Source organism: Galeopterus variegatus, unplaced genomic scaffold (genome assembly GCF_000696425.1).
Source record: "Galeopterus variegatus unplaced genomic scaffold, G_variegatus-3.0.2 Scaffold134, whole genome shotgun sequence".
Taxonomy (NCBI): Eukaryota; Metazoa; Chordata; class Mammalia; order Dermoptera; family Cynocephalidae; genus Galeopterus; species Galeopterus variegatus.
Window position 1 is genome coordinate 631,708 of NW_007726245.1, and position 13,965 is coordinate 645,672.

A 13,965-nucleotide genomic window follows, 5' to 3' on the forward strand; every position below is an offset into this window, starting at 1 on the left:
TTTTTCCGTGTCCGGCAACGGATCGCAACCCTCAGTGTTGCCCCTGCACCGGACTGGGGACCGGCAACGGGATTGCAACCCTCGGCGCTGCTCCCGCGCCTCGCTCAGCCAGTGAGCGGGAACCGGTCTGCATGTGGGATCCGAACCCTCGGGCAGGAGCGCCGCCGCGCTTCCCAAGCGGCGCACTATCCAGTGCGCCACCGGGCCGGCCCTGACTTTTTGTTTTAAGTTTACTGTCTTTTCTGGTAGAAAATTAATGGCCTCCCATAATAGGAACTGGTGGAAGGTTAATATTTAATTCCTATATCCAGTTTACCATCTATCTATAATTTTCTGTGCATGAAGACTGAAAGAAGATGAAACTAAATTATTCTTTTGAACAAAGACAAAATTTGACTGGTAGTCTTAAGATGTTCTCTACATTTACAAGTTATTTTACTTTTCAGCCCTAGTTATTAGCTGATTCTAAGCTGCACATTCTGCTACTGATTATTATTTCATAAAAGCCATAACTAGAGAGGATTTCCTCCTTTGGCCCAAGGACAAATGTGATAAGGATTTAGTTTTTATTTCTAATTATTCTCTGAAAGTATCAATATATATTTAACTTTCAAAATCATTCTTAACCTGTTTATATTTGCATATTAATATGTATGTACGAAACTTGGTACATATGCGTTTTAGCCCGTTTTGTGTTGCTATAACAGAATTACCTGAGACTGGGTAATTTATAAAGAAGAGAGGTTTATTAGGCATACGATTCTGGGACAGCTGCATCTGGCATGGGCCTCAGACTGCTTCTACTCATGGCGGAAAGTGGCAGGCAGCCGGCAGGTACAAGCAGTTCACATGGGGAGAGGAAGCAAGAGACAGAGAGAGAAGAGAGGAGGTGCCAGGATCCTATAAACAACAAGCTCTCGCAGGAACAAATAAAGCGAGAACTCACTCATTACTCCCCCCTTCCCCAGGGAGAACATTAATCCATTCATGAGGGATCTGCCCCCATGACTCAATCAGTTTCCAACCATGCCGCATTGGAGATCAAATTTCCACATGAGTTTTGGAGGGGACAACACATCCAAACTCCATTAATATGTATATTTGTACATAATGTCTAAAAAACAGCTTTCTTGTTTGTATTTTCACCAGAGATAATAATTAGCAAATTTAATATGAAATAACATCTTAGGATGGGAAAAATTTTTAATTTGGATGATCCTTAAGTTGAATCTCATCCTTTACCAATAATAGTCAGACAACAAATATGGACGTATTGACCTTCAGCTAGTTGCCAGGCACAGTCTAATGCCGGGGAGGCATGATGAACTAAACAGACATAGTGCTTTCCCTCACAGAGATTCCAAGCAAAAGTCTTGTAGCTTTTGCTTGAAAATGTCTAATGAAGAACTCATTACAAGTGGCCATAAAATCTGGAAACACAGGTGGATGTATATCTTAAGTGGTTTAGAGATGATACATTACATCAGGGTTTCTCACTCTTGGCACTGTTAGCATTTTGGACTGGATTACTCTTTGTTGCAGGGGGCTATTCTGGGCATTGTGGGTTGTTTAGCAGCATCTCTGTCTGGCCTCTACCCACTCAATGCCAATAGCACCCCTTCCCTGATCCCCTTCCAGTCACGAAAACCAAAAATGTCTTGACATTTCAGATATCCCCTGGGGGGCGAAATTGCCCCCAGTTGAGAACCACTGTATTAAATGGTATGTTCAGCGTGTTGTCCCTCATTTGCATTGCTTCAAATGATTTGGGACTCTGATAAACCTGAGCCTTGAGCTTGCTGCACAGGTAGTAATCAAGGAGTTCAATTTATAAAAAAGCAGAATAACGTCTACGTTTCAAGGCTTTACTTTGTAGTTTGGAGACAAACAAGTTACTTCTTGGAAAGAGCTAATTATTTGAAAGTTTTTTCTTCAACCAAAATAGAATCATATCCGTGTCACTTTCAGCCATCATTGATCCTCTTTCTTTTGGAGCTCTATAAAACACTTCTGATTTTTTTCAGAAGGCAGCCCTGCAGATACTTGCATAAGGTTATCCTGTATTCCTGAGGGTTCTTTTTATTTTTATATAATTTTAGTATTGGAAGGGATTTTATTATTTCAGCTTTCTTTTTAAAAGTGTGTGTGTATGTATATTGTTTGATTTGTTTTTATAGCTAAGGAAACTGAGACCCAAAAAATGTTAAATGAATTTCAGGTAGTCTTATGACTAGTGAGTGGTCAACTAAAGTTAGTTCTGAGATTTCCTGACTTTCAGTCCAGTGTCTTTATTAGGTTCTTCTTTTGTCTTCCCTCACTAGCATGTTAGCTTGATGAAAGCAGGAGCTTTTTATGGCTTGTTCAAAACTGGATCCTTAGCCCCTAGAAGAGCATTTGGCACATACTAGGTGTTTACATACAGATTTGTTGACTGAATGAATGTATGAATGAATTTTTTATTTGATTTGGGTCCAAAACTTTCCTTTATCTGGTTTGCTTTTCTTCTGGAAAGACCAACCTAACAAAATTTTAAAAAATTACAATGACATACAGTCACACAACACTTAACAGTTAGCAGGGATATGTTCTGAGAAATGCATCATTAGATGATTTCGTTTGGTGCAAACATCATAGAGCCTACTTAACACAAACCTAGATAGTATAGCCCACTACACACCTAGGCTATATGGTATAGCCTATGACTCCTAGGCTACAGTCCTATACAGCATGTTACTGTACTGAATGCTATAGGCAAGTGTATGTAACATAACGGTAAGTATTTGTGTATCTAAACACATTTATACATAGAAAAGGTACAATAAAAATACAGTATAAAAGATAAAAAATGGCATACCTGTATAGGGCACTTACTGTGAATGGAGCTTGCAGGACTGGAAGTTGCTCTGAGTGAGTCAATGAGTGAGTGGTAAGTGAATGTGAACTACTATACATTACATTTATAAATACTGTACACTTAGGCTATACTAAATTTATACATAAAAAAAGGTAATTGTGCTATGAAGTTATGATGGTTCCCATGTCATTAAGCTGTAGGAATTTTTCAGCTCCATGATAATCTTATGGGACCACCGTTGTATATGCAGTCATTGTTGACTGTAATATCATTATACAGCACATGACTGTATTAAGATCTGATTTTAGTCTTCCAGATGTGGTGTAATAATCAATGAAAGCTGTTAACCTGCTGTGTGTGGATACCATGTTTCTATTAATACAGTCTAAGATTGTATTGTCTTATATCAGCTTTTAGTGATATAAATTCTTTAGCCTTTTTCATATGACCATTGAGCCATAATTTCTTATTCTTTGTACTTTGTAGTATTTTTTATATTTGAAATGTTTGTCTCAGGACTAATCACTTACTGTATTAAAACTGAGATCTGCTTTCATAAAATTCAAGCCTGCTAATAATTGATGTATGAATTTTCACAAATATGTATGTTTTCTGAATGTTTTTTGTCTTCAAGGGGATCCTGGCTCAGCAAATGCTCCTTACGCACCTGTAATTCAGTCATGTAGTCTTAATTAAGTTAACAATTGGTCTGGGCCTTTGATAGATACCTAAAGACTCTGGTTCATGAATTTCTTCCAAGGCAATTTCTTCTTTGTCCAGAGCACACGTACTAGCTTGGATCCCTACTAATATCTGCAATATGGAAGATCAGCTAATGTATTATTTATTTTTTTACATTTATGATAAGAAATACGTTTCTTTTTTAGCAACATTTTTCTGACTTTATATAACCCACTCATGGTTATTAAATTAAAAGGTATTTGAATTGAATAAATTTATTGGAGTTTCTCTTCTTATTTTTGATATTAGTAAGGCAGGCTGGAACAAAATCTAAATGCTGATACCTGAAATTAAGAGATGATATAATTAAACTATTATTTACTTTTCTGGAAATGATTGCTAAATAAGATAAAACTTACATCTGCTAATTGTTCTGTGATCTCATGTTCCTGTGCAGTGGCTGTGTCAGGGAAGGACAGTTTGACAGTTATACTGTTACATCATAGTAAATAAATTGGTTCAATGAAAGGTTCAATTTGATCTAAGGTGAAACACCTTGATGAAGAGTGAAAAAAAAAAGAGGTTAAGGGGGCAAACACTAAAAACACTAAAAATAGAATTTATTAAATACATTTGTTAAAACATTTGCCCTGGAGGTTATAAATATAAAAGCAAACAATATTTGTAAGTTTTGCTATTTCTCTTCTGTAGTGACATTCTTGAGCATAAATGTGTACACTAAATAGGTAATTTTTCCCTGTGAGGACCAAAACCTTCATTGTCCTTGGGAATAATAACAAATATATTTCCCACACCTAAACATTGAGAATAGTTACTGTGTATTGTAGACGTGTATCTATACTTTTTAACTTTGAAAGACAGCATGTTTACTTGGATGTTTTTATTATGGGTACGTAGATGCCACAGTCTACCATCTATATATTTGCGTATATGTTCACATAAAGGCATCTATGTCAAAAACAGATATTTTTGTGTCTTTTTAAAGGAAAAAAGGAAATGATTTATAAGAATAGGAAGAAAGGTGATATTGGATCTAGAATATAACTGTTGGGTTTTTGGTTGAATAACATCCTTACTTAATTATTTTAGTTCACCATGGTCTCTCTCTAATTGAAACACATTTTCTGTGATTTAGTTTTTCTGGAAAAGTTCTTTTTCTGTATTATGAATGTTCTTCAGTCAAAATGTATGTGTTCTGTAATTTGAGAGAGATGAAATGCATCAAAAGAAAAAGCAAAGTCTGTAGTTAAACTATTAAATACAGAGATTGCCCGTATAGAATATTTCATCAATTCTAAGAAGCCCTTATTTTTACTTTTCTCTGAAATTGGGGATGTGTCTTACTTTGTATGGTGTCTTACAATTGACAGTGGTTTTTCATTCATTTTGTACATCAAATAATATTGCATCTCACAATTGATAATGTTGTAGAATCTATGAAACATTTGTATATAATTATGTGGGATAAGTGTTAGATGAGTTACCCAGTATGTGTATCTGTGAAAGCTATAGACCAAATATTTTTTCCCTTATGTTTTCATATTTTGGAAAATTGTTTTTATGTAGGGGTCAACCTGCCATTAAGCTTCTTACTATTTTAGTACATTTTCATTAAATTTTATTAGATTGATTATATAAGAATAATATAAATGGTTCCAAAAAATTTTGCTTTTTTAAGGTTAATATTGTTAACCTTATGCTTGCTGAGTGTTTTTACTAATACCACACACTTGGCAGTATAAAATATATCTACTTTTTCAAAGCCTTTTTATAATTTTTAAAAAGTTGGATAGCTATTATCTGGAATCTGATGTAGATTTTTACAAGGTGATAACATATTTTTTGTTTTGTTTTCAGAGTCTTACATTTAAAGAAAAAGTAACAAGCCTTAAATTTAAAGAAAAACCTACGGACCTGGAGACAAGAAGCTATAAGTATCTTCTCTTGTCCATGGTGAAACTAATTCATGCAGATCCAAAGCTCTTGCTTTGTGTAAGTATTTTTTATGAAATGCCTTGAAATTATTAAACTAACATAATTTGGTTTAACTGAAATGCCAAGACCTTGAAGGTAATTGTTAGGTAAAGAACACTTATTGACCTTTTCTGATCATACCTGAAACCTATGACATCCCTAAGAAAACTAACTTATTGAGAAATATTTGATCAGATTTCTTAACCCTTTTTCTTGATTTCCCTTTTCATTAAACTAACATATTTTGGTGAGATCTTCTGTCCTCACCCTGTTACCAGGTTATATATTATTCAGTTATAATCCTGGGAAAGGGGCGGAGGTGATGAAGCAACCATAAATTGCAGTGCATTCTACATCTGCACTGTTGGATTTTAAATCTCCAGTTGCTATTGCTGAACAGTTTAGCTTTTCTATCCCCCTTTCTTCCTGTTACCAGCCTTCTATTATCATTGACTCTGCCTACAAATACTGTATTGGAAGGAAAAGGAGGTGAAAATGGGTGTGGTCAGTACTTAATTATTGTCATAGCTCTGCTCTTACTGCCTCTGATGGTGTTAGATTTCTGAGAACATCACCCTGGTACACAGAGTAATTAGGAACTGATGTAAATGACGTAAATGAGTGATAGTTACATGAAGTGATTAAAAGCATGGGCTCTGGTGACAGCTACTTACTGGCTATGTGATTTGGGTGACTTTCTTAGCCTCTCTGTGCCTTAGTTTTCTCATCTGAAATACCGGGATAATAGTTCCTACCTTAGAGAGATAGTTAAGAAGATTGAAATAGTACAGGTAATGCTTTCAGGAACAATACCTGGCTAAATAAAAGTGCTAAATAAATATTAGCTATTGTTACTATTAATAAGATACAGTTAACATTAACAATATTATTAATGCCCCAAATGTAACAGTTCTATATTGTTTAAGATTTGTTGAATGGCTCCAGTCCCTGGAGAGCATCAAACAAGGTTTCTTATTGCTTTATGTAGTAACAGGATTTTTAGGTGCTAAGATGCTTCTAATCTTGATGGCATAGTTTTCAAATTACTATCATATAGAGTTTTATAACTAGATGTCCATGGTTTCAAGAGTTCTGTGAACCTCCTGAATTTTTTTTAAAAGTGCGTATGTGAGTAATTTTTCAGGAGAGAGAAGAGGGAAGAGAGAGAAAGAAATCCCAAGAGGATCAGTGACCCCAAAAGAAGCCTATGATATTTTGAACTCAAAAACCTTATCCAAATTGGGAAGTCTAATAGAATAAATAGTTAGATCTTTGGCATGGAACAATTCTATAAAATCTGTCAGTGAGACTATAAAAGTAATGAAATGCCCTTTTTCCTCATTTCTTTGTTATGTAGCATAAATTGTATGTAGTTTTATTTCATCGTGCATGTCATATAACAGCATTACTCTGTTTACATGGCTATAGTTCAGGTTCAAAGAATGTATCAACACTTATTGGAGGGAGCTAAAGGTGAATGAATCAATTCACACACACACACACACACACACACACACACACACACTCTCTCTCTCTCTCACACACACTCACACAAAAACAAACAGCAACAACAACATCAACAACAACAACAACAACAAAAAACCGGGGAGGGGGGGAGAGGAAGATTTAACAACCTCAACTTTTTTTTTTTTTGAAGCTCTTACAATGAGAAAATGGAGGGGACACATCTAGGTGGGAGGGGGAAGAGGGAGGAGGGAGGGAGGTTTTGGTGATGGGACACAATAACTAACTACATTGTATATTGACCAAAAAAAAAAAAAAAAAAAAAAAGAATGTATCAAAGCCACCGGTGCCTTTTGTGTTAGGTGTATTATTATTGTTCCGAGAACAAGAGTTTAAGCAAAACCTGTTTTCCATGGGTCATTTAAAATGGAAGTTATGATATAAGATCAATATCCCAAAACCAGTCGTATTTCTATACACTTGCAATGAACAATCCAAATATGAAATTAAGAAAACAATGCCACTTACAATAGCATCAAAAATAATAAATGAATCAATTCACACACATACATACACACACACACACACACATACACACACACAAAAAACAAACAACAACATCAACAACAACAACAACAAAAAAAAAACCAGGGCGGGGGGTGGGGGAGAGGAAGATATAACAACCACAACTTTTTTTTGAAGTTCTTACAACAAGAAAATGGAGGGGACACACCTGGGTGGGAGGGGGGAGAGGGAGGAGGGAGGGAGGTTTCGGTGATGGGACACAATAAATAACTACATTGTATATTGACAAAATAAAAATAATAAAATAAATAAATTTAAAAAAAAAATAGAATGGAAGTTATTTTCTTTGCTGCCATCTAGTGGTTAAATAACTTTCATCATAGTAACCATAGATAAGTTAAAATAGTGAGTCATAGTAAATATTTGATTATTTTGTATTTTATATATAAAAATCTCAGTGTTAGTAAATACAAATGTAATAATGATTAAATAGTCTCAGGCCGGCCCATGGCTCACTCGGGAGAGTGCGGTGCTGATAACACCAAGGCCCCGGGTTCGGATTCCATATAGGGATGGCCGGTTGCTCACTGGCTGAGCGTGGTGCTGACAACACCAAGCCAAGGGTTGAGATCCCCTTACCGGTCATCTTTAAAAAAAAAAAAATAAATAAATAGTCTCAATCATGGTAATTTTATCAGCACCGCACTCTCCCGAGTGAGCCACGAGCCGGCCCGCTCAATCATGGTAATTTTAAATGATTTTATTGTCTTTCATCTCCACCATCTCTGTTCTCATCTGTATTATTCTCAATTTTTCAAGCCTCCTAATGGCTCAGTTTGTGTCATTTCTTACATCCCACTAATCACTTCTCTGCACTGAAGATATGGTGACCTCTTCAAAAAGCAAGTCTTATCATGCCCCTGCCCAACTTAAAACCTTTTAATTGAAAGTGCTCTTGGGATAAAAACCAAACTCTTGATAGACCTACGAAGTCATGCAGTCTTTCTCCCACATACCACTTCTTTCACATCTGTCATTACATTTTTCTTTGTCTTCTCTACTCTAGTCATGATGGCCTTTCTCTTAATTCCTCTTACTCCCCACATTCCCTCATACCTGCCCTTGCACTTGCTTTTCTTTCTGCTTAGAATCTTCTTCCGTCTTCTCTTCACATAGTAATTCCTGCTAATTCTAAGCCGTTATCACCGCCGTAAGGAAGCCTCCCTGACTAGGCCACATTTGCCTGTTATAGACTCTCATAGAAGCATGCAGCTTTATACCTCTGATCTCATTGTTGGTCTGATTTTTTAATTGATGTTTATCTTCCGCATGAGACTACATGCTCCTAGAGGGTAGGAAGCACATCTTTTTTTATTGTTTGTGTCTCTGGTGTTCAGTAGATATTATTGGGTTATGAATGAATGAATATAAATGCCAGAAAATAGGCTAACAGTTTCAAGTTACAGATATACTGGGGTAAGAGCTTACCTTAGTCATTATAATAGGGAAGAATCTGTAGTTAGCAAAATAAAATATGGACACAGTTACATTGGCCTCACTTATGTGAGCCATCTATTCTTGAAGTATAAATAGATGCTTCCAAGTTAAGAGAAGCATTTTAGTCTTTTTAAATAGATAGTCATTTATATTTATATAGGTCATTAATTTACTTTGTTTAGTACACCATGTCTTTATACAATGAAAAGGACTTAAGTATGGGTATATGGAGGTGTGGATTTTAGCCCTTCTTTTGACACCAGCTGTGTGGATTTGGGCAGGAACTTTGTACTAGACAAGAGGGCCGTACAGGATAATCATGCAGTCATCATCCAACATGTATGTTCTTTACTTTTGATCACAATTATTTATAAGCTCAAAACCAGGAAGTTCTGAACCAGAGGTATATTATTTAGTCAGCATAGTGTTGTTGAAAAAAAATTACTTGCCCCTCCTATGATTGATATAATTTCTTAACTGAAAACCTAATATCTAGTTTTTGTTTTCTTTTAATCAGGATTTTTCCTGGACATCATTCACATTAATGAACAAGTATAGGTGCGAATTGAGAAAATTCCTAACAAAAGCAGTTTTGATTTTTTAAAAAATTCTATTGCTGTTATTATTGGGATATAATTCACATATCATACAATTCACCATTAAAGTATGCAGTTCAGTGGTTTTTTAGTATATTTACAAGGTTCTGGAACCATCATCACTATCTAATTCTGGAACATTTTTATCACCCCTAGAAGAAACCTAGTGTCCATTAGTAGTCGCTGTTCATTCCTTCCTCTCTCTAATCTCTGTCGATATATATATATATATATATATATATTATTATTATATATTTTTTTTAATTGAAGTTTGATTTTTTTCCTTGCAGAATCCAAGAAAACAGGGGCCTGAAACCCAAGGCAGCACAGCAGAATTAATTACAGGGCTTGTCCAACTGGTCCCTCAGTCACACATGCCAGAGATTGCTCAGGAAGCAATGGAGGTAAGGGGAAGATGAATTCTAGGCTCTTGAGAGAGGAAAGGTTGTAACTATGTACGTTCTTGATGTTCCTCTGTTATATGCTTTCTGTGAGTAATAAGTAGAAGTCATTTCTGGAAATGGTGTGTTTGTGGCTATATGTTGTTTTATAAAACTCCATAGAGATAGAAATGGTTTACTTTGTATTACATGTAGCAACAACACTTTGCAAATTCTTCTGTTTAATAAAAAAAGTTCAAAATTGTCTAAATGCAGTTGACTTTTCTGAATTTTTAATACATATTGATTTTCAAATTGAGACATAATTCACCTACTATAAAGTTCACCATTTTAAAGTGTACATTTTGAGGTTTTAAGATATTCACGTGGTTGTATAACCATCACCACTATCTAATTCCAGAACATTTTTGTCACCCCGGAAAAAACTTCAACATTCCCCATTCCTTCATTCCCCCATCTCCCCATCCCCTGGTAACCACTAATCTATTTTCTGTCTCTGTGGATTTGCTTATTTTAAACATTTCATATGAATAGAATCATACAATATGTGGCTATTTATGTCTGGCTTCTTTGACTTACAATGTTTTCAGGGTTTGTCCATGTTGTGGCATGAATCAGTACTTCATTCCTTTTAATTGGCAAATATTTCATTGTACAGATGTCAATTTTGTTCATTTGTTCATCAATTGATGGACATTTGGAGTTGTTACCACTTTTGGCTATTATGAATAATGCTGCTATGGACATTTGTGTAAAAGTTTTTATGTGGACATATCTGTTAGGTACATACCTAGAAGTAGAAGTGCTGAATCATACGGTAACTCTGTTGAACTTTTGAGGAACTGCCAAACTCTTCTCCAAAGTGACTGTGTCATTTTATATTCCCACTAGCAGTATATGAGGGTTTTCTAGTATCTCTGCATCCTTGCCAACACTTGTTATTGTCTGTCTTTTTCATTATAGCCATCCTAGTGGGTATGAATACAGTTGACATTATTAAAAATTATTTTTATATTGATTACTTGATATGGTTTTAATTTAAGTCAATTCTATTGAGGTACAATTTACCAATAACAAAATTAAACAAGATTTAGAATATTTCTAATCACTGCAGAAAGTTCTCCAGTGTCCTTATGCAGTTAATACCCTCACCCCCTGTACCAGAAAACCACTGGTCTGATTTCTATCACTCTGTGTATTCTTATTTGTTTGGCTTCTTTCATTCAGCAAGTTTTTGACATTCATCCATGTTGTTGCAAGTGTTAGTTCCTTCTTTTTTTATTGTTGATAAATATCCCATTGATGATTATACCACAGTTTATTAACTTGTTGATGGGCACTTAAGCGAGCATATCCGTTACTGCCTGCCAAAAGTTACCCTGCTCTTTTGTAGTCCCTCTGTTGCTACATTCCTCCTTCCCCTTCTTACCCCTTGTCTGCCACCTTGCCTCATTTGCAACCACTGATCTGCTTTCTGTTACTATAGTTTACTTTTTATATAATGTTGAATTAAAGAAAATAGACAAAAAAGAGTATGAGGGTACTTCAAAAAGTTCATGAAAAAATAGAATTAAAAGATAATATGAATCTTTCAAGGAACTTTTTGAAGTATCCTTGTATATACTTTATGATTCTGTTTACAAAAATGCAGACTGTAGTAACAAAAGGCAGATCAGTGGTTGCAAAGGAGACAAGGGACAAGAATGGCGAATGCATTTGAGAAAATTCATTGAGCTTTAACCTTAAGATTTGCTACTTTACTATATATACTGTATAGCTCAGTAAAAATGTTTACAAAAAATGTTTCAGCGCTCATTGTGTTCTTATCGCTTGTATTTGTGTATATTGCTGTTGGTCCCATAAATTGGTACATTACTTGTATTTGTTTTAGAAAGATATTTAACAGTATTTGGCAGGAGCTGTACAAATATTTTGATTTTTTTGTTCCAAATAACTCAATTCCTGTTTATTTTTTGTCTTATAAGTATAATTTGAAAGGAAAGAGCTACACATAGATGTTTATTGCTGTTATTTATAATAGTATACTAGTAGAACTTTAAATATTCACTAGTAAGAGAATAGGTTAATAGTCATAACAAGATAATGTTATTTCAACTTGGTGAGCTGTTAAACATCCATTAAATTCTATGTGGATCACACAACAATACGAGAAAGTATTTATGAAATGTCAAGTGAGTATACTGTGTTTACAACTTTGTTAAAGTATGCATGGAAAATACAAAAAGGAAGGAAACATGAAAAGGAAAACAATCATATTAGGGTCGGGAAAAGGCTAACACATTCTCTTTCAATATTAAAAAAAAAGTTTCATCAAACAAAATTATACAGGATTTATCCTTTAAAAAAACGAAAAGACCAGTAAATTGTACCAAGTTTTTGTACAATAGTGACAAAATTTTTAATTTGTGCTGTTCTTCCTTGATATGCAAACTATAAATTGTCTAACTTTTGAAGATTCTCACAATGAATTGCAATTTTTACTAAATATCTAGATGTAATTACAATAAGAATGTTTGAAATAAGATAACATAGGTCTGGTCTTCATATAATTTATTATTTTGGGAGTTATAAAGTGGCCCAAGGGTAGACATTTACATATCTTTTCCTAGTGTGAAGCAGGTTATCAGTGCAGCTATTGCAGTTCATGCATTTGATTTGGTGTTAAGAGAAGAAATCATTTTCATTATTTGTTCCAAACAGTATTTGATTGGAGTTTTAGTAAAAGTCTTTAAAGGGGAGTAAAGAATCACCAAATATGTTGACCAGGGACTGAAAGAAATACCTGCAAAGCTTAACTGGGTTTGTCAGGGTGTTGGGAGGGCAGCATTGTGGAATTGAAGTTAAGTTAGGGTCTGTTTGAAGGATGAGTCTACCTTTTACTCTAGATACCTTTGATGGTTTTAATTTGTGTCATAATAGTGTGTTTACAGTTAGCTGTATATTTAAAATGAGTTGCTTAATTCCTGTTAATATTCTGTGAACCAAGTTCCAATTTCAGTTCTATAGTCAGTTGAAATACTTTAGGATGAATAATCTGCTATGAAATGCAAAATCTGTTTAGCTTCTGTCTTGTTTTTGAAAAATAATGTATCTTTTCTGTTACAAAAGCATCTGTGACAAGTAAAATCATTTCCACTTTATCTTTTGCTGTGTGTTAATTTTGGCGAGCCCTCCTTACTTGGGGATTAACTTTTTGTTCCATAGAGTTTTTTAATTATTGAAATAATTCTGTTTGTTTCTTAAAGCAGTTTTTACACATATATATTGTTCTGATTTCATCAATTATTTAATTTTATACGTGCACGCCATTTACAGTAAGAATGGTAGGAATAAAGTGATTTCATTCTGTATATATATATATTATTCCCTAGAGATTTATGTTCTCCAAAGTTTTTGTCTTTTGCCTTTTACTGTACATTGAGGCAACAATTAAATAGCTCAGTTGGTTAGCATTTATAAAATAAGTACTTTAGTGTTATGTTTACCAAAAATGTTTTGAGTGAGTCTTCTCTCTCTCTGTTTGTTGTTGTTTTTTTTTTTTAAATCAGGCCCTGCTGGTTCTTCATCAGTTAGATAGCATTGATCTGTGGAATCCTGATGCTCCTGTAGAAACATTTTGGGAGATTAGGTATATGTACTTATACTTTTTAAATCAATTTAAAAATTTTATTTCGTATTTTTTTGTCTTTAAACATTAACTCTGCAGTACTTAGTTCATTGTAAAACTTTATTCACCTATACCTCCAGAGGTTTTATGATTTTGCATTTTATTTGACTTGAAATTATTAGAATATTTCTTGTTTTAAGTATAACAACAGTATTGCAGCAATTTAGAATAAATTTTTAAAAATAGTGCTAAATTTTATTACCCAACCATAAGTACTATTGTTTGGTGTATTATCTTCTATTTCAGATTTCTGTGTAGTTACAG

At 34.4% G+C, this 13,965-nt stretch overlaps 1 protein-coding gene across 1 annotated transcript in view; it reads left to right on the forward strand.

The window, feature by feature from the left end:
• Positions 1 to 13,965, forward strand: part of NF1 (neurofibromin 1) — a 202,826-nt gene that overhangs the window by 53,839 nt on the left and 135,022 nt on the right. Inside the window, exons 13-15 of the mRNA XM_008589180.1 lie at positions 5,414 to 5,548; positions 9,903 to 10,016; positions 13,583 to 13,662. Coding sequence (XP_008587402.1) covers positions 5,414 to 5,548; positions 9,903 to 10,016; positions 13,583 to 13,662 — 329 coding nt within the window. The remainder of the gene's footprint in view (positions 1 to 5,413; positions 5,549 to 9,902; positions 10,017 to 13,582; positions 13,663 to 13,965) is intronic.